Source organism: Lepidochelys kempii, chromosome 20, assembly GCF_965140265.1.
Source record: "Lepidochelys kempii isolate rLepKem1 chromosome 20, rLepKem1.hap2, whole genome shotgun sequence".
NCBI classification, from domain to species: domain Eukaryota; kingdom Metazoa; phylum Chordata; order Testudines; family Cheloniidae; genus Lepidochelys; species Lepidochelys kempii.
In genome coordinates, this window is record NC_133275.1 from 23,998,137 (window position 1) to 24,018,139 (window position 20,003).

The following is a 20,003-nucleotide window of genomic DNA, read 5'->3' on the forward strand; positions in this document are numbered from 1 at the left end:
GCTGACTCCCAGTCCAGGTCTGCTCTAATCACTACACCACATTCTCCTCCCAGAGCTGGGACCAGAACCCAGGAGTCCTATTCTCAGCACTGGGAGGGAGGGGACCTTACAGGTTGGAGCAGGGATTCCCTAGCTCCGCATTCCCCTCTCTGAAATGGGGACAATCCCCAAGCTTGGTGCCTATCAGCTCAGGGCAGAGACCGCGACCGAGATCAGAGTCCCCCTCCGGCTGGGCGCTGCCCAGACCCCGACTGAGGTCAGGGATCTCGCTGTTCTGGGCACCACACAGACACACAGCGAGAGACCGTCCCTGCCCGGCAACGCTCACCGAGACAAAGAGGGTGGGAGGGGAAACTGAGGCCAGAGAGGGGACGGGACCTGCCCCAGGTCACCCAGTGGTAAAATGGCAGAGGTGGGCACAGAACCCAGCAGGCCGACACCTGGAAAACCACTCGCTGACCCTCCCCCACACAGTCACAAGGAGCGGGCTTCCCATTTAAAGTGACTTTAATTGAGCATCGCTCCGTAGTGACCCTGCTGGACGGTTCAAGGCTACCCTGCGTGACTGGCTCACACTCACTCCAAACAAGGGCGGTTTAAGGCGGGGGAAAGGCCCAGAGACAAAACCAGCTTTGGGGGCTGTTCTAGGGATGCCCATCACCGTGGCATCTGAGGCCCAGACCCTCAGAGACACCGACATAGCTCCGAGGCTCGGGGCCAGGCTGCCTAGGGATGCGCCGGAAGGGGTCGGGGCTAGAGCTCCAGCCTGTCCCCTAACTGAGCTCCAGGGCTGCCCGAGCCAGAGCTGGGAAAGGGGTTTCGGTCCCGCAAGGGGCAGGATGCAGGGGCTGAGCTGAGGACCGTGGGAGGAGGTGGTTTCCGATGCCTCCCTCACTGACCTGCGGGGGGCGCCCCCTCCTGGCGCAGCGATGGCTCTAGGAAAGGTCTCTCGGGCAAGACATGTCTGGGAGCAGGCAGCTGGGCAATGCCCAGCCCAGCTGGAGGTGAGGCAGGAAGCCTGTTGCTGGGGGCCACGCCGGCACGTGTAAGTCTGGGGGCGTGCAGGTGTCTGGCGAGGCACCTGCTACTGTGCCCCTGCGATTGTGTCGGGCCTGTGGGTGTGAGCGTGAGCGCACCTGTCTGGGCAGTGATGCGGGTGCAGAGGGGTAAGCATTGTGTCGGGGGGGGAGGGGGCCAGACTACAGCTGTATTTGTACCTGGGGGCTTGTCTGTATATTCGGGCGTGTGCGTGAGACTGGGTGCGTGTCCACGTGTTTGTCCGCAGAGGTTTGTATTCGGGCAGGGGCGTGTGTACATGCGTGTGCATTCATGCGGGGGGGGCGAGCGTGTATACAGGCGTGTGCAGAAGTGTGAGCTGGGGCCCTGAACTCCCAGGAACAGGAGACCCCCTTCCCTCCCCGCTTTGCGCAATACCCTTAGAGCTCCGGAAGGGGGCAGACGTGGCAGGGACAGAAGGGAAAGGACCCCTCCATGCAGGGGCTTGGAACAGAAGCCACCAGACGTGAAATTAGCGCTGCAGCCATGTCCTGCCAGCAGGAGACAGGCGCCCCCCAAACTGACTGCCTACCCCGGGCACCCCTCCATAGGAAAACATCAGGCAGTACAAATGAACAGCCCCCCCCGGGGGAATTAAAACACCCAGGGGCTGAGCCACGGCTGCCTGGGCCCCCAGTCACTGGAGCAAGGTCCCTCTGATCGGCCCGTCTCCGGCGGGGGCTCTCGATGCCCATCCCAGCGCTGAGGGCGGCCAGCGGCTGGCGGGGCTGGGATCACATGACAGAGCAACACTGGCAGGTCTTCTGCTTGCGTCTGCCCGCCTCCTGCCCCTCTGCCAGCTGGGGGTGGGCGGCGCTCCTGCCCTGGCACGGAGAGCCGGGGTTGGCTGAGGCGGTCGTGTACGTCGGGGCCTCTGGGCTCACGGCTGCCAGCGACTTCAAGGTGCCAGCTCCCGGCTGCGGGCTTCTGGCCATGGGATCTAGTGGCGCCTTCCGGCCTGTCCAGAGCCTGGAGGCTTCCTTGAGCAGAGGCTGCTGCTCCGGGTGGAGCTTCCCCAGGTTTTCAGTGGTTTCTTCTGCAGTCGATGAAACCGGGCCAGCATCGTTGCCTCCTTTCAGGGCCACGCTTTCCCCGGGTCGGGCAGGCACCTGCTCCAGAGCGGGTGCTCTGCCAGGTGGCAACTCCCCTGGGGTAAGCGGTACCTCCCCGTGAAGTGCAGGGATTGGCTCTTGGCTGGAGGGGATCTGGCTGTGGAATGAATGTTTAGCCTCCTGGGGTGAAGGGATCTGGTTCTGGAAAGCTGCTTTAGCTTCTTGGGGTGAAGGGATCTGGTCCTGGAAAGATGTGTTAGCGTCCTGCAGAGAGGAAGGGATCTGGTCCTGGAGAGCTGCTTTAGCTTCTTGGGGTGATGGGATCTGGTCCTGGAGAGATGCATTCGCTTCCTGCAGAGAGGAAGGGATCTGGTCCTGGAGAGATGCATTCGCTTCCTGCAGAGAAGAAGGGATCTGGTCCTGGAGAGAGGAAGGGATCTGGTCCTGAAGAGCTGCTTTAGCTTCTTGGGGTGATGGGATCTGGTCCTGGAGAGATGCATTCGCTTCCTGCAGAGAAGAAGGGATCTGGTCCTGGAGAGATGCATTCGCTTCCTGCAGAGAGGAAGGGATCTGGTCCTGGAGAGATGCATTCGCTTCCTGCAGAGAGGAAGGGATCTGGTCCTGGAGAGCTGCCTTAGCCTTTTGTGGTGAGGGGATCTGGCCCTGAAGGGATGTTTTAACTTCCAGCAGAGACAATGGGATCTGGTCCTGCACAGTTGGGATCTGGTTTTGCATAGATACTTCAGCCTCCTGCAGAGAGGAAGGGATCTGGTCCTGCATAAATTGGATCTGGTCCTGCAGAGAGGAAGGGATCTGGTCCTGCAGAGCTGCTTTAGCTTCTTGGGGTGATGGGATCTGGTTTTGGAGAGCTGATGGGATCTGGTCCTGGAGAGATGCATTCACTTCCTGCAGAGAGGAAGGGATCTGGTCCTGGAGAGCTGCCTTAGCCTCTTGTGGTGAGGGGATCTGGCCCTGAAGGGATGTTTTAACTTCCAGCAAAGACAATGGGAACTGGCCCTGCACAGTTGGGATCTGGTTTTGCATAGATACTTCAGCCTCCTGCAGAGAGGAAGGGGTCTGGTCTTGGACAGCTGATGGGATCTGGTCCTGGAGAGCTGGGATCTGGTCCTGGAGAGCTGCTTTAGCTTCTTGGTGGGAGGGGGTCTGTCCCTGAAGAGCTGGGATCTGGTCTTGCAGAGAAGTTTTAGCCTCCTGAAGAGAGGAAGGGATCTGGTCCTGCAGAGCTGGGATCTGGTCCTGCAAAGAGGCCTTCGTCTCTGTTCCTTCTCCCACCCCTGCAGCCTGGGGATGCTCTGCCCCAGGGGACACCTGACGCTCCTGTTCCCTAGCAGGCTCCTGCCACATAGGGCCTGTCCCCTGGGTGGGTCCCAGCTCCTCTGGCCTCTCTGGTTCTGCTGCCCTGCCCTGAGCCCTCTGGACAGCCTCTGCCTCCTCCATTCCCGTGGCTCCTCTGGCAGGCTCGGCCGAGATCTCCCCCTCTTCCACGACCCCTATCGGCTCCTCCAGCTCCCCGTCCGGCTCGGGCCTTGGGGAATCGAGGCAGCAGTTCTCATCCTTCAGGACCTGCGTCTCCCCCTCCTGCACCCCGGATTCCCCCTCCGGCCCCTCTCTGCTCCCTTGCCTTGCCAAGCTCTCCTCTAGCCCCGCCGTCCGGGGCATCCTCTCCTCCATCCCGCCGTCCCGGGCGTCGCTCGCAAGGGCGGGCGGGCTCTGCAGCTCCTGCTCCATCCTTCCGTCCCAAGCCTCCTCCAACCCATTCTCTCCCCGGGGAGCTTCCCCCTCCGTCTCCGGGGACGTCCGCCCGATGGCGTCCATGCTGCCCACTTCCTGGCCCAGGTGGTTTCTAATGATCATCTCCACCTTCCCCATGCCCAGCTTCTCCAGCTGCTTGGCAGAGGCTCCTGCCCCGTCATCCTGAGTTCCCAGAGAAGCAGAGCTGGCTTCAGTCTTGCCTTCCCCAGGGCCGATCCCCTCCACGTCAAAGGGACCTTGAAGGCAAAAGAGAATGTGGGTCAGCCCCTTGGATCTCTCCCCATGGCCCGGGGGAGGGGGATCTGTCCCAAGGCGGCTGAGGAGATACTGGTCTCTAGGCAACAGCATCACCTGGGGGATCCTTCAGACTGGTCCCCAAGTGGGAGGCCCCCTGCTAAAGGTGGTCATTACTTCAGGGGTCCGTGGGCTTTGCCCCTTCTCCTCCCCCCATTACAAAGCGCTTCACAGACCTCTCTGGACCAAGACGCCCCATGGTGGGCACTGTGGGAGATCAGTCCCATTTGACTGGTGGGGAAACCGAGGCACAGACGGGGAGGTGACTTGTCAGCAGAGGGGAGCTGGAGGGCTCAGCCACCCTGTGACATAGGATGCAGTGTGCCCAACTGGGCCAATCAAGACGGCGGGAGCAGCAACTGGGGCTATAAGGGATCCAGGAGAATCAGAGAGGGAAGAGATCCTGGCAGGAGGATGTAAAGGGCCCTGGGGAGAGGCTGAAGGTAGCAGAGGAGTTGGCCAGGCTGGGGAAGGCTGAAGGCAGGAGTTGCCTACTGAGCTGGAGCCGAGGGCCAGAGGGTGGGTCTCTGAGAGGGAGTGACGGAGGCTCCCCAGCTGAGCAGGCACTCCCAGTGGGGGGAAAGGGGTCCCCTGGGAAGAGTGGGGCTGGTGTGCCAGGCCTGGCAGAAGGCCAGGAGAGGACTGAAGGCGAACCAAGGAGCGGTGAAAGCCGCCAGAGCGTGGTGTGTGCTACACTGATGGAACAGATGTTGTGGGATTTTAAGGGCTCCATGCTCTAGATCTGGGGGTGATAAACTGTCTCTGGTAAGGGGTTTTTTTTTTATAACACCCTGGGCCCCAGGAGGGGTAGCAGAGAGGCAAGAGAGGCAGCCGTGGTGTCTTTGGGGCCCCACAGGGAATGGTACACTAGTCCAAGGCCACCTGGGGAAGTTGTGGCAGTCAGGAAAGGAACCCAAGGGTTCTGGTTCCCCATACCCTCATCGCCCCATTGCGCCAACCTTCTATCCCCCAGCTGAGATCAGAACCCAGGAGTCCCGGCTCCCAGCCCCCTGCTCTAACCACTAGACAAGTCTTCCCACACAGAGCCCAGAGGTCCTGGCTCCTAGTCTCCCTGCTCTAACCACTAGACACTACTGCCTTCCCAGAGCTGTGGACAGAACCCAGGAGCCCTGGCTCCCAGCCCCCCTGCGCTAACCCTTCCCATGCAGGAATCCCCAGGCTGCCCTCTAGTGCTGGCCTAGCTCCCGGGCCGGGGCTCTGGGAACGATGGAGCACCGCCCCATGCACCGCCCCGTCCGAACGCTCACCTGCTCCCGACACGTCCCCATTCTCCAGGCTCTCCCGGGCTGCCGCTCGCATGGCCCTCTTGGGGGGGACTGGAGCCAGGCGGAGGGCAGGTTCGGTCTCACAGCCACATCCGCCCCCACCTGGGGTTGGTTGGAAGGCAAAGGAGGCTGGGTTGATCACCGAGACAGGCTCTCCTGCGCCCTCCCTTCTCTGCCCTGCCCCAGAGGGACCCCCTATGGGGAGCAGAGCCCCCAGGACACATTCAGTCCCAGCCCTATCAATATTACACTGGAATGCCCTCTCCCCCGTCACCAGCCTCGATGCTCCATGGGCTGCCCTGGGACAAGCCCCCAGAGCAGGGGCCGGTCCCCTCTCTTGCCCACGAGGTCGGCTTCCAGGCATGCAGGCTTTCCCCAGGCCCCCCAAGCCTGCGTTGCAGGGTCCCGCTCCCTCCCTGCACGCTGCGGCACCATCCCAACGCTGGCTCACGCCCTGTGGCTGCCACCAAACCGCCCCCATTCCCTGAGCCTCGACCCCCTTGTGCCTTGGCCCTGCCGAGCCCCCCTGAGCCTCAGGAAGGAGCCTATCCACGACCTTCTGGGGAAACCAGACCCGGCCGCTTTCCCCGCCAACAGGGAACAACTCACCTGCCGAAGCAGAACCAGCCCCACGGGCCTGAAAGAGAGAGATGGGAGCCTTAGGGGGTGGGGGTGACAGCTTGGGGAGGGAACTGGGGGGCATGGGTGGCCCAGAATGGCTCCTGCCTCCTGTTTTCCAGGGGTCAGTTTTGCTTCATCTGGGGTTGCTTCTGCAGCCCAAGAAGGAAGCGATCGACGCCCAAAGGAAACATAAGGAGAACCCAGGAGTCCTGAAAAGAGGCCAGAGGCTCAGACACAGAACTTGGGGGGAGGAATTTAGGCCACAAACTGTAGAGACAAGACAGCCCAGGCAGGGGAAGGGAGAGAACACGAGCCGCGCTGCGGGGGCAGACTTAGCTGGCCAGTGGCCTGTCTGGGGGTAATTAGAAGGATCTGACACCCCCCCCCCCCCCGCCCCTGAGGGATGGGCAGCAGGAATGGGCTGGGTGGGGGCTGGGAGTTCACAGCCGGGCTGTGCTATCTGCATAGCCACAGACGGATGAAGCAATGGGGCCCATCCAGGCTGGTGTCCCACGGGCAGGCCCTCACAATGGGCTAACCCCCCACCCCCCCCATATCTTCAGGGGGACTGAACCCGTCCCATCCCCCGCTGCCCTCTTACCTGCCCCATGTGCCCACCCAGGAGCTAATTGTTGGGAGCACGCAGAGGGAGGCCCCCCCCAGCTTGGGAACGGCGTGCGCCCCCCCCCCTTGCCCCACAGCTCCCCCTCTTCCTGGGCTGTTGCCGCATGCGCTCCCCCCACCTCCTGCACCCGCAGGTGCCACCTGCCCCATTGCATTACCTCACAGGTGCCCCCTGCCCCCTTAGCATCTTCCAAGGCCTCCTGCGGCCTGCCGCGATGCTCCGGGTTATTCAGCTGCTGCATCTGGGACTGGAGGCTGCAGAGAGGGGGAGAGAAAAGCTCCCAGGCTGGGTCCCTTTCCACAGGGCTGACCCTGCTCCCCGGCCACAACCAGGCTCCCAGGCAGGAAAGCAGAGAAGCCGAGCTCAAAATTCGGCCATGTAGAATTTTGCCCTGGCCCCTGCCTGTTGGGGGTACAACCCCACTGGCCTCTTACAATGTCCCAGGAGCAAAAACTAAAGCACAGGCCCCTGCAAGTCAGGACACCTGGGTTCTATCCCTGGCAAGATGTTTCCCTTCATTGTGCCTCAGTTTCCCCTCCCATCCTTTATGTATTTAGCCTGTGAGCTCTCTGGGGCAGGGACTCTCCCTCGCTATGTCTGGGCAGAACCTGATGCAAGGGAACCCTGATCTATCTACACATAATAATACAGGTCTAAAGGGAAATCTCCTTTATATGGGAGCAGTATAGGGGCTAAACACATAGGTGAATAGTTCCGATTCCACGTGCCAGACTGAAGGGGTGTCTTCCTCCCTAGCATGTACGTTCACACGCACTCACCCCTGCCAGTTTTTCCCATGTGCACGCCAGTTTCATTGGCTTTTCTAACCTGGCTGGTTGAAGTGGTGGGTTCCATATAAATGGGCATTTTGAAATTATATCACGTTGCCAATAGCCTTCTTGTTCATTACATGTTCACGTGCACGGGCAGTATGGTCCAGGGGTTGGAGCAAGGGGGACTGGGAGTCAGGACTCCTGGGTGCCCTGTCTCCGGTTTTGAGAGTCAGCTAAATCTCTGGTTGTGATTAGGTGTATTACGGTAACGCATAGGTGCCCCAGTCACAGACCACGACCGCACTGTGCTAGGGGCCTGTAGAAACAGGACAAAAAGACAGTCCCTGCCCTCAGAGCTTCCGATCTCAGTCTGGGACAAGAGACACCAGCTGGTTACCGGCAGGCCAAGGAAACAGCATGGCAGGCCGTGCTGTCTGCTCACCAGCAGCCTGGCCTTTCTCGGGTTGGTTGCAGGCCTCCTGGCAAAGGGGAGGGATTTGCAGGTGGCTAACGAGGCGCTTGGTGGGGGTTTACGGGAAGCTGCTCCCAAGCAGGGAGAAAGCACCACGGGGCTGGTTTGCAAAGGGTCCAGGCCGGTGCTAGAGGCTGGGATCAGGGGACGGGAGTTGGCAGCTCAATAGTGAATGAGAGACGATTGGTCTGGTGGGGAGAGGCCGTGAAAGAGAAGACAAGCAGCTTATGTTCACACGATGGATAAGGGGGAGCTGGGGGAGGGATGCCCTGGTCTGAGCAACTGTAAACCTAGAGGCTAGAGCGGAGGCACTGGGAGTCAGGATTCCTGGGTTCCATTCCCAGCTCTGCTCCTACCTCACTCTGTGGCCCTGGGCAAGTCACTCTGTGCCTCAATTTCCCCCTGCCTTGGCAAAGCGCTGTGAGATTGCTGGGTGAAAGCAGCTCTGATTGGGCAGAGAGATCTCAAAGGCCCCTTTAGACGGACGGACCCCGGGGAGGGGGTCCCCCGTGGGCAGGGGTAAAAAGTTCAATGCGTGTGACTTGCTCGGCTGTGGCTTGTCTTGTCCCTCGTTCTGAGCGGTGATTTAATCCTGCGGAGCACTGCTCACTCGGCATTCAGTCACCTCCCCGCCCTGTGTCCTTTTGGTTCCCTCCACACTTTGCCTTTGTGACAGCTTCTGTGTTTTAGACCGTTTGTCTGCTTTGGAAATGTCCGATTCCTTGGCTGCGTTTTACGTGCACGCGTCTTCCGGTCCAGACAGGAGAGGGGAGCTCTTGGGTACGGGGTAGGGGGTGAAGTACGGAGGGCTCATGTCCCCCACCAAAAGTTTGGGGGCCAATCCCCAATTCCAAATCTGGCTGCTTCCACCTTGCTTCCCTAAAATCCCCAACACATCTTCCTTCCTGTCCCGAACTGCTGTGTGGCTGTTAAACAGCTGCACGCCTCACCCCAGAGATGGCTGCGTTTCAGCATCGAGCGAGCAATCCCCAGGCAGCTTGCTGGGTGGGAGTTAATCAGCGGCCCTGCCCTGCCCTACCCTGAGAGGTGGCTGCAGCTCAAGGCTGAATGAGTAATCCTCAGTGCTGCATTGCTGTGTGGCTGTAAAGAGCTGCCAAGCCCCGCCCCAGAGGTGGCTGCATTTCAGTGCTGGGTGAAGCATGTAAAATGCTTTGTGATCCCTCCCGGGGAAGAGGCCTGAGGGCTACAGCTGCAGATCTCCCCTGTGACGTACCCGCCGCCCTCCCCTTACCTGGACAGATCCTGCTCTAGCTCCTGGATGCGGGACTGTGCCTGCCAGAGCGGGGAGGTGGGGTCGTTCTCGGGGGGCGGGCATGACCCCTCCATCAGCCACCGGTCTCGCAGGGACTTCCTCTGGGGGAAGAGAGCAGAGCGTCCTCTATCAGCCTGCCCCTCCCGCCACGCCCTGGGTCGAGGCCATGTGTGCACAGTGACAGCCAGCCACGCACCCGTGCGGTCACGCACCCACATGGCTGTGGACACGCCCACGTGTTCTACCACAGCTCCTCACCCCCCAGCACACGTGTCCTTGCCATTGCTCCTGCTCCATGCACACGTGTGTCCAAGTACACAGACCTGTCTCCGGGGACATACGGACACGCATGCACGGACTGGCCCCACTGCCACGCAGGCTTCGTGCGCCATGCTAGCCCGTGGATGCGTAAATGTGCCCACGCAGGGACACAGAAACGCGCGTTCACACGCGCAGACAGCCCCAGCCCCACACACGGGAGCACACACCCGCCCGCGCCCCCACACTCACGCACTTCAGCACCTCCCCCGGCCCGAGGAGCCGGGCAGCAGGCGGCCTCTGACGGAACTCCCCTGAGCGGGGGGACCCCCAGGCGGGAAAAGTGGGGTGGCGGGAGCGGATTCCCTGCCTTGAGCAAAATGCACATGGCCCCTCCCCCCAGCCCTGCGAGGGGGAACAGCAGCTCCCCGCAGCCCACATCAAGGCTAAGGGCTTTGCCCTGGGACAGCGGCAATGGGGCTCGGGTAGCCGCCACCCTGGGGGGATGCTGGTGTGGGTCAGGGGGCTGCTGTGTCCCTGGGCAGGGGAGCCTGGCTGGAACCTACCACCTCCCAAATCCCCCAGCAGCCAGCACCCCACGCTGGCAAGCCACAGGGACCCTGACACCCTCTCTGCTGGGCCAACCCCCAGCAGACCGCACCCCCCAGCTCCCCTAACCCCCCCCACGTCCCTTAACCCCCTCCACAAAGCCCACCCTCACGAGACCCCCCAGCTCCCCTACCCCCCCCCCCACGTCCCTTAACCCCCTCCACAAAGCCCACCCTCACGAGACCCCCCAGCTCCCCTAACCCCCCCCCACACACGTCCCTTAACCCCCTCCACAAAGCCCACCCTCACGAGACCCCCCAGCTCCCCTAACAACACCCCCCCCCATCCTCCAGCTCCCCCCAAGTCCCCCCGCCGTCCCCAGTCCCGATCCTGGTACCTTGAGCTGCTGGGCTCGGACTTTCTCCTCCTCCAGCTCCCGGCGCGCCCGGAGGATCCGCTCCTGCACCTTGCGCCGCCCCTGCAGCCGCGGAGCGACAAGAGCGAGGCTGGAGCCGCCGCCCTGCGGGGCCAGGCGCGGCGAGCCGCGGACAAAGGGCCCTGGGCGGGGGAGCCCACGTGCGCGGCCGGGGCTTTAACCCTCCCGCGGCCAGTGGGGACCCTGCGGAGCTGGCACGGGATAGACCCGGCCCAGGGCACCCGCGTGTCCCTGACACTGTTCAGCCCGTGTGCACACAGGTGTTGTCCCCTGACCCGGTTCCCCACCCGTGCACACGTGTGTCCCTGACACTAGTCACCCATCTGCGCACACGTGTGTCCCTGACACTAGTCACCCATCTGCACACACGTGTTGTCCCTGACCCGGTTCCCCACCCGTGCACACGTGTCCCTGACACTATTCACCCATCTGCACACACGTGTGTCCCTGACACTATTCACCCATGCACACGTGTGTCCCTGACCCTGTTCCCCACCCGTGCACACGTGTGTCCCTGACACTAGTCACCCATCTGCGCACACGTGTGTCCCTGACACTATTCACTCATGCACACGTGTTGTCCCTGACCCGGTTCCCCACCCGTGCACACGTGTGTCCCTGACACTAATCACCCATCTGCACACACGTGTTGTCCCTGACACTATTCACCCATGCACACGTGTGTCCCTGCTGCTGGTCACCCCACATGCACACGCGTGTCCCTGACACTATGCACCCCGTGTGCACACACGTGTTGTCCCTGACCCTGTTCCCCACCCGGCACCTGCGTGTCCTTGCTTCTGTGCATTCCGAGTGCACACGCGTGTCCCTGACACTAGTCACCCATGGACATGCACGTTTTCCCTGACCCTGTTCCCCACCCGTGCACACGCGCCCTTGCCTCTGTTCATTCTCTGAGTGCGCGTGTGGCCCCCCCCCACTTTCCATGCCCCTATGCCCATGTGTGTTCCAGTTGCTGTTTGCCCTCGTGCACACGCATGTCTCTGTTGCTGGTCACTTCCGTGTGCACATGCCTCCCGCCTGCTGCATCACACCCTCTGTGCACACGTGTGTCCCTGACACTATTCACCCCAGGCGCACAAGCCTGTGACAAATGCTGCTCACACCCACGTCCATGTCGTGTGGCCCCATGCATATCGCTACCCCCACATGCCTGCTGCCCCGGCCCGGCCCCTGGCCCGATTCCCCTTCTCCCCCATCCCCCTGTCCCGGGCTGCTGCGCCGGGGCTGGGCAGGCCTCCAGGTCCCTCTCTCAGCCTGAAAGGCCTGGACCAGAGAAAAGCTGCTTCTGGAGCCACTGCCTGCTGAATAATTCATTTGTTAATGCCAGGCGGGGGTGGGGGCGGGGGGGGCAAGACGAGGGGAGCCAGGGCTCAGGTTACTCCCCTGGCTGCTAAGAGCTTCCTGCCTCCAGGATTCAGCCCAGCCCATGGGCCTGCAGAGAGAGGAGGCCACTGCTGTGACGAACAGGCCAGTTCTCAGCTCCAGCAGGCCCAGAAACTGGGCTCAGTCCCCCTCCGCCCAGCACCTGTTGCCTGGAGCTGGACGGCTGGACGGCTGGCTGTGGGGGGAGCTCGGGGCTAGTCCAGTGCCAGTCTCCCCCAGCAGGGGGCGCTGTGGGGAGCGGGGCAGGAGCTCCTGGCTACTCCACTCCACTCTCTGGCTCTTGGAGGCATATTTGCCCTTTGTCGAATTGGATTCCTCTGCCCCTGCACGACCTCTGCCACTGCCCCCGGGGGCACCAGCTTGGGCCTCTCGTGTGCCCTGGGCTGCTGACTCACTGGGTTCTCCCAGAGCGGGGCAAGTGGCTCCACTAGGGGAAGCCAAAGGACGGACAGCGGGGGGGCGATGCCGGCCAGGGGCCCGAGGCCTGTCTCAGCTGGGGTCCCTGGGGGTGGGGAGGGGTCCACTCACCACGATGGCCTCCAGGCGCTGCGTGTACAGCGAGCTCTCGGTCATCTTCCCTCTGAAAGACAAACCAAGCCTGGGGATGGCCAAAGGTCGAGCGGCACCAGCTTTCTCCTCCGTTCCTGCCCCCTCTATCGCTCCTTCACGTGCTCCTTTTCCTTCCCTTCTTTCCCTCCCTCTCCCATTCCCCCTCTCTGGGTCCCTTCCCCTCCTCCTGCCTGGCCGAGAAGCTGCGGCATTTGTGGGATTCAGCAGCAAGTCTGGACAGGACGGAAGGGGACTTCAAACTTGCTCTCGGCCTCAGCAAGAGCTGGGACCACGCCACATTTGCGGGCGGGGGGGAGCTCCACTCCCCTCTGCACCCCCACAAGGCTTCACACCTGTTTCAAAAATCAGCTGGCACTTTTTCCCCCCAGCGCAACCCAAGTTACTATGTTTGCAATCCCAGTCCCGGGCTTTCCCAGCAGGAGGTGCTGGCTTTGGGGGCGGGGAGGGGGGCGAGCTCCTGGCTACTTCGGTCCTGGCCTCTCCCAGCGGTGGGCACTGCAGCCAGCCTGCCATGCCGCACCCAGCCACTTCCTCTGCCCCTGCCCCAGAGGCCCCCATGGCCCCTGTGGTGCAGAGGAGCCCAGGGGAGTACCGGTGCTGGCAGAGCAGAGTGGGGAGCGGAGCCGGCATCTGGCTCATATGGGGGGCACTGGGAGGGGCTGGAGGGGACATCGCCAGGGGCAGATGGACCCCAGGCATTTGGGATGCTGGCAGGATCCTGGTCTTGGTACCCTGCTGGGCAAAAATTCCAGGGAAGGGGCTGATGTGTGTATGGGGAGGGGTGGGGGGATCTCTGCTCTGGGGAGGGGCCAGGTTTGGAAGAAGGTGTGGCAGAGGGGCCTTGCCCCATGCAGCTTGCCCTGTGGTGTGGGGGCACAGAGAGCAGGGGCCGAGCAGGGGAGGGGGCACATCAGCTATGGGCATCGGCTCTGGAGCTGACCAAACCTCCCCCCATCTCTGTGCAGGAGGCAAGGGCTTGGAAGGGGATGAAGTGGGGACCCTGTCCTGCCCCCCTGCCTTGGGAGGTTTGGAGGAACAGGGTTTGGCAGCAGGGGCTCTGGTTACTGAAGCTGGGCCAGAGCTCCCCTGGTGGGGGTTCCCCTTCAGGTCCTAGCACGTTCAGCAATAGACTGGGCCCCCTTTTTGCTCCTCTCTGGGGGCCGAGTCACCTGGGGGGGGCGTCACCTCCCCACCACCCGGCCCAGGTGCCTGGGTCTGCGGGGGGTCATAGACACGCAAACAAACACGGTGTGAAGGGCTGACAGTGTGAGGCCGGCGGGGCCTGGGAGGGGAAGGGAGTGGAGCCGCCAGCTCCTCTGGGCGTCCCCCGCAACACTCGCTGAGGCGCAGCTGCACCGGGATATGGACAGACAGACGCTGAGGAGCTCTGAGGACAGCGGGATCCGCGCTGGGGGACTGGCTGGCTCCGTGCCCGTGCCTGGGCGTCCGGCGACGCTGCAGGATCACACTTGCCAGACCCAGGTCTCACGGCCTCGCTAACGGGTCCACACTGTGCTCAGCCGACCTTCCGGCTCAGCTCTGCGGTTCGACCTGCATCCACACTGCACAGTGACAGGGCTCTGCCCCGAGTCTCACCCTCCTGGCAGGGGCCACGGGCCCAAGTCCCAAGGGGTTCCTGGCCCAAGTCAGACTGATTTGAGTGTGGACGGAAGGGGGATTGGGCTCAAACCTGAGTCGGAACTCGGGTTCATGGTGCAGTGTAGACATACCCACAGCCTGAGAGACACACACGCACTGCGAGACACATAGACAGACTGGGACCCCCCCACACACAGGGGCCCAGATGCTGGCTGAGCGCCGCTCTAGGAACTCCTGTCTACACTAGAAAGGGTTTGCCAGCAGAGCTAGACCAGAGCAGCCGTACGGGCAAACTCCCCCAGTGAAGGCAGAACAGCTGTATTCCAAAGCACAGCCACACGGTACAGGGATCACTCCCCCAGCTCCGAAATACGGCTGCCTCTGGGGTGGGTTACAGCAGCTTCTATCAGCAAAAGAGCTGGTAGATTACACCAGTTCCCTGAGGGAAATAAGCTAGCCTGGCAGGACTTTGATACTCGCCCCCTCCCTCCACCCCCACAGAAGGATGGCTCAGGGCAGGCATTGGCAGGGAGAGCTGTGGGGAAATGGTCATAGGGAAGGGGGGGGGGAGGGACAGTATCCGATCAAAGCTGGGTCCCTTTGCCCCTGAGGTTACTTGAGGCCATCTTGTCCAGCCCCCGCCCTCCCACGCCGATCAGCAGCCAGGTTAATAATGGACGCTGGCAAACTGCAGGATCAGGGAAAGCGGATGCCAGGGAGCTGGGCTGGAGGGGGCCCAGGGCGGGAGGGGGGCTGTGGACACGTCCCAGGAGGCAGGCACGGGGTCAGCATACAGCAGGGAGAAAGGGAGTGGAATGGGGCCATATCCCTCGTTCCACCTAACTCATCTCTTCCCCCACGCATGCTACGTTCCCCCCATGCATACACACTCCAATGCATACAGGGTCCATTTCTACATACGGGCTCCCCAGAGATGGCTGCATGACAATGCTGGGTGAGCCAGCCCTGTGTGGCATTGCTGTGTGCTTTTATGTAGCTGCCAGGTCCCACCCCAGAAGCAGCTGCATTTCAGTGCTGGGTGAGTGATCCCTGTACAAAATTCCTGAGTACCGTTTTACAGCTGGCATGCCGCACCCCAGAAGTGGCTGCATTGCACTGTTGCACAAAGTGATCTGTATCTATATAGAGAGATTCTTCAAGATGAGAATCCACAGAGACATTTAAGATCCGGGCCCTGGTTTATCCTTCCCTCTCCTTGTCTTTTTCTTTCTGGCTCCCTCTGTTTCTCCTCCATCCTGCCGTTTTATTTTAGTCCTCTCCACAGCTGCTAATCGAATTCAAACCCATTTGCTTTACTGACAGCCCCCAGCCACAGACCGGCTGCCAGAGCTGAGGTGGGAGCAAGGGAAGGGCCAGAGGGAGTGAAGTCCCTGTGTATTCAAGCAAATAGACCTAGCCACAGAGGCAGCGAGCCAGAGGCCCCCACACTCCAGCCAACAGGCTACCCTGGCTCCTGTCCTTGTTCCTATCCTAAGTGAATTCTCTGCTCGGTCAGCAGCCTCAGAAGAGGCAAATCTCCTTCTGTTTCTACTCACTGTCCCCCTCTGCCAATGCTCTGCACTGTTACACAGCTGCCATGTCCCACCCCAGAGGTGGCTGCATGTTGGTGCTGGGTGAGCCATGCCTGCGTGGGGTTGCTGTGTGCTGTTACACAGCTGCTACGCACCCCTGGAAGGACTTTCTCTTGGGGCTGAGGGCAGTCTGGGCTCCGAGGCCCATTTGCTGAACTGGACTGAGACCTGTCAAACTCACTACAGGCAGGGCCACCCAATTCCATCATCCAGGTGACCGCCAGTGAGTGCAGCGGAGAGCCCAGGTGGGCTCTCTCCCCAGGGACATCAGTGGGAGCCCTCTGTCCAAACAGCTCCACATGACACTGCCTGGCACCCGTCCCCTTTGGAATTAAAGGTACAAAAGGTGCCGGGAGGCCGCCCAGCCTGGAGCCCTGAGCAAAGACCTGGGAGCCAGGACTCCTGGGTTCTATTCCCAGCTCACTAACGGTGATGCTCGGCAAGCCCCTTGGCCTTTCTGTGCCTCAGTTCCCCAGTCAGATAAATGGGGATCCCAATCCCTTCCACACCACAGGCTTAACAAGCGAGAGCGGAATCTTTGTGGTTATTTGCAGAGCCCTAAGGGCCGACGGCACTTTACCCCGGCCAGCTGTCAGCAGAGAGCCCAACCCAAGGGCTAGCCCTGACTAGCAGGGTGTCATTAGCCATCCCCAGCCCTGGCAGGGCTCCCGGGCACCCCAGACATCAAGGAGGGAGTGTCCCCCGAAACCTGTTCCACTCAACGGCCTGGTATGATGCTCTGGTAGTCAACCACTCCTCCCAGACGTTCCCCCGCAGGGCACATAGCCAGGGCTCCAAGGCCTTCAGACTAATTACTTCTGATTTGCTCCTTCCTAGGGACAGCAGCTGAAGGGGGAAGATCCTGGAGTGACTGTAACTTCTAATGGGTGTGTGTTGTAGGAGCCCTGGGCAGGGGATTGAACGAGAGATCACCAGCGCCAGGAGCATGCCCTACTCCTTAGCTGGGGGTCCAGCAGCCGGGGACCCGGCCCAGGACCTGCAATGCACTCCTCAGGGGCCCCAGGCGCAGAGTCATAAAGGGCTCCGCTGAGGCAGGGTCTGGAATTGCCCAGGTTTCGAGATCGTCTGCGTCCCTTTCTGAGCACAGCATCCTTCCCCTGCGCCGCCCAGCAACCTCCCCGGGGGGCGTCGAGTGGGGGAGCGGTCCCTGCAGCAAAGCAGGGCTGAGCGGAGAGAGGGGAAGGAGTTTGCCAGGCGGACCCCCTCGATGGGCAGCTCAGCCCTGTGCACATTGTCTTTGAGGTGCACACGGCTGCCCCCCAGGCATGCGCTCAGGTTCCATGGCCCGCTTGGCACTTTGGCCTCTCTGCCTGGTTAACTCCTACTCGTTGTTCTGTCAACACGGGGACCTGGCCTGAGACCCGACCAGCCAATTTCCCCCAACGAGGGGCCGGGCGCTTCGGTCTGGCCCTGGGCTGCATTTGAACTGGCGGCCTTGAGGTCAAAGCCCAGGAGGGAGCCTGGGGAGGGATCGGTCCCTATCCCCTGAGGCCACGCACCCTTCTCTCTCCCTCTGCGGCTCCCTCGCCCCCTAGTCCCCAGCTCACAGGCACCCGCGATAGTCGGTCCCTTCCATCCTCCACTTACCGCTGCTACCGTTGCTGCTGACTCTACCAGGGGTGGGGGGGGGAGGCACGGACAGGGGGCCAGGACCTGGGTGAGGCTTGCAGACCCCTGGCGGGGTCCCCTCCCCCGTCCAGCTGGGGGGCACTGCTCGGCAGGACTGCCGCCACTCCGCCGTCCGGCTCGCCAAGTCAACGGCGCGGCATCATCAAATCTCTCCCTCCGCCTCACGCTGGCTCTGAGCTCCCTGCCTGCGAGCTGCCTTCCCCGGCGTGGCTTTGGGGGGTGGCTCGGGAGAGCTGGTTAGGCCGGTTTGGGCTCAGGAGAAAGGTGCAGCCAGGGAGCGCTGGGCAAGGGAGGTGGATTTCCCAGAGGTACTGGAGCGGTTCCGGGTCTGGACGCCCTTGAGAGAGCTCTGCCGCTCCCCCCCATCCCGGCCCCTGCCCGCGTTCCTGGGTATGATCTGGAGACGCTATCAGCTGTCTGGCTGAATTATTTACCAGCATTCCTGGGCTGCCTTGTTCAGCCACCTGTCTGCTCTCTCACACGTGCGTGTCCGGTGGGAGTGCAGATCCCAGGCCCGCCTGGAAGGAGGCACTGGGCTCTCCATCTTCCTCTGAGCAGGACCCTCCAGCCAACCTGCTGGGGGACCCTGCTATCACCCCCAGCAGCCAGGAACAGCTGGCACAAGGGGCCGGCTTGGCATCCCTGTCCCTCGAGGGCCCTGCGGCAAGCGCCATAGCTAGGCACCACGGCATTGGAGGGCATTCCGCCCGCTGTGCCCGGGCACAACAGACAGCACCTGGCGTGGGACGATGGGAAAGGAGCCCGGAGTGGGTGAAGCACAGGGGGCAATGAAGCAAGCTACACATCGACACATGCTGGTCCCCGGCGGTGCTAAGCCAGGCAGCGAGGTGGCGGGCGCAGTGCGTGTGCGGAGACACGGTCTCTTGAATGGGGCTTGGGCGGGTCGGGTCCGTAAAGCTGTAACAAATAAACACTGGGGGCTTTCAATGGTCGGCAAAGGGAGGCCAGCTGGGCCTGGCCATCGCACTGCGGGGCTCGCGGCGGGTGCTTGCAGGCCATGGTTTCCGCAGCTGCTGTGTGGTGGGGCGTCGGCAGCCTGTGGAGAACGCCCCTGGCGGGCGTGGGGGTTGCGCGGCCAGGATCTGCTTTCTCCAGCCCCAGCAGGCAGGGGTCCTGCGTGCACCATGGCTCAGAGATCCTGTCGCACGCACCCCAGTGCAGCCCCCTCCAAATTTGGGCTAACCCCCCAGACTCCATCGCTTTGCCCAGCTAGGCCAGCCTCCCCCCGTGCCCCACACCTTTGGGGTGCATGGTGCCAGTGGCTTTGTGAACGCCTTGATGCCTGGCTGCCTGCCTCTGCTGGACAGTGTGGAAGGCATCCCCCGGCCGCAGCTCTGGCCCCCAGCATCATGGGGTCCGTGTGGCAGGAGGGACGTTTCCCCGAGTTTGGGTCAAGTGATTTTCCATTGAACCGAGGAATGTCTGGGCTTGGTCAGACCAATGGGCCTGTCACAGGGTGGCCTGGCCCTGTAATGGGAAATGGGGCTCGTCAACTGGAAAGGGAACGTGGGGTTAAGCCAGGCCACTGGGGTCAGCAGGGGAGAAGCCTGGGGAAAAGGAACCTCAGCAAAGAGCTGGGAGGGGAAAGTGCTGAGACCCCCAAGGCCCTTGCGGCAGACCATGGGATTCAAGGGGGCGGCGGGGGCTGCAGAGGGGGGTTTTCTGCTGAGCTGTCTGAGGCAGAGAGGAGACAAACCAGGGGTAGGGAAGGAGCGACGGCTGGACGAAGGGCTCCAGGCCCTGGCAGAAGATGCGGTTTGTGGGGTGGGGGAGGAGGCATAGGCATCAACTCTGCACCCACCAGTGTCTCCCCGTCCCAGCTCACCTCCGCCTCCTCCCCGGAGTGTGCCTTCCCGGCTTCTCCCTCTAGCTCCCAGCCCTTGCCGCCGCGAAACAGCTGTTTCGCGGCGGCAAGCGCTGGGAGGGAGGGGGGAACGCGGCGCTCTCCGGGAAGAGGCGGGGCCAGGGCGGGGATTTGGGGAAGGGGTCCAATAGAGGTAGGGAGGGGGTAGAGTTGGGGCGGGGACTTTGGGGAAAGGGTTGGAATGGGGGTGGGAGAGGGCGGGGCAGGGGTGGAATGGGGGCAGGGCCGGGGGTGGGGGGGGTTGAGCACGCACCGGCGCTGGCAAAAGTTGGTGCCTATGGGAGGAGGGTGGTTTCGAACCCCGCCCTGTGCTGGAGTGCTAGCTGCGGGAGAAAGCCCTGGTGGGCTAGTTCTGGGAGTCTCCCAGGGAAACTGAGGCTGGAGCTGCTGTGGCGCCTTCCCTGGCTATGAGAGGGTAGTGACTCTGTTACAGGGCCCATCTAGGCTTGGACCCCTCAGGTCACACCACTGGAGAATACAGGGGCAGGAAATACATTTGTCTGCTGCCCAGGAAGGCTGAGCTGCTCATGACACTGTGTCCCGAACACTGAGCTAGGAACCGTCTTGCAGGTCGGCTGCCATGTGGGGCTGGGAGGGGGTGGAGGGAACACTGTAGCATCACAGCTGCCCCCTCCCACCCCCTGAGCATCACAGCTCCTCTGCCAAACATGGGGCTTGGGGAGCGGGACACATCTGGCTTCAGGGCCCCTTGCCACAGGCTGCGTCCTAGCCGCCAGCCAGCCAATGTCAGGGGGCGCTGGATGGGTCTCTCAGAGCAATGCTTAGAGATACAGAGAGACACCTATGTACCTGTTGTGACGAAGTGGGACTG

General features: G+C 62.1%; 1 protein-coding gene across 1 annotated transcript in view; it reads right to left on the reverse strand.

Moving 5' to 3' along the window:
* Positions 1 to 489: 489 nt before the first annotated feature.
* The window catches only part of PALM3 (paralemmin 3), a 28,790-nt gene continuing 9,276 nt past the window's right edge, over positions 490 to 20,003 (reverse strand). The window contains exons 2-8 of the mRNA XM_073318112.1: positions 12,404 to 12,455; positions 10,430 to 10,510; positions 9,205 to 9,326; positions 6,865 to 6,961; positions 6,071 to 6,098; positions 5,444 to 5,563; positions 490 to 4,117 (exon numbers count right to left, since the gene is read on the reverse strand). Of these exons, the coding sequence (XP_073174213.1) occupies positions 1,791 to 4,117; positions 5,444 to 5,563; positions 6,071 to 6,098; positions 6,865 to 6,961; positions 9,205 to 9,326; positions 10,430 to 10,510; positions 12,404 to 12,448 (2,820 nt within the window). The 5' untranslated portion in view covers positions 12,449 to 12,455 and the 3' untranslated portion in view covers positions 490 to 1,790. The remainder of the gene's footprint in view (positions 4,118 to 5,443; positions 5,564 to 6,070; positions 6,099 to 6,864; positions 6,962 to 9,204; positions 9,327 to 10,429; positions 10,511 to 12,403; positions 12,456 to 20,003) is intronic.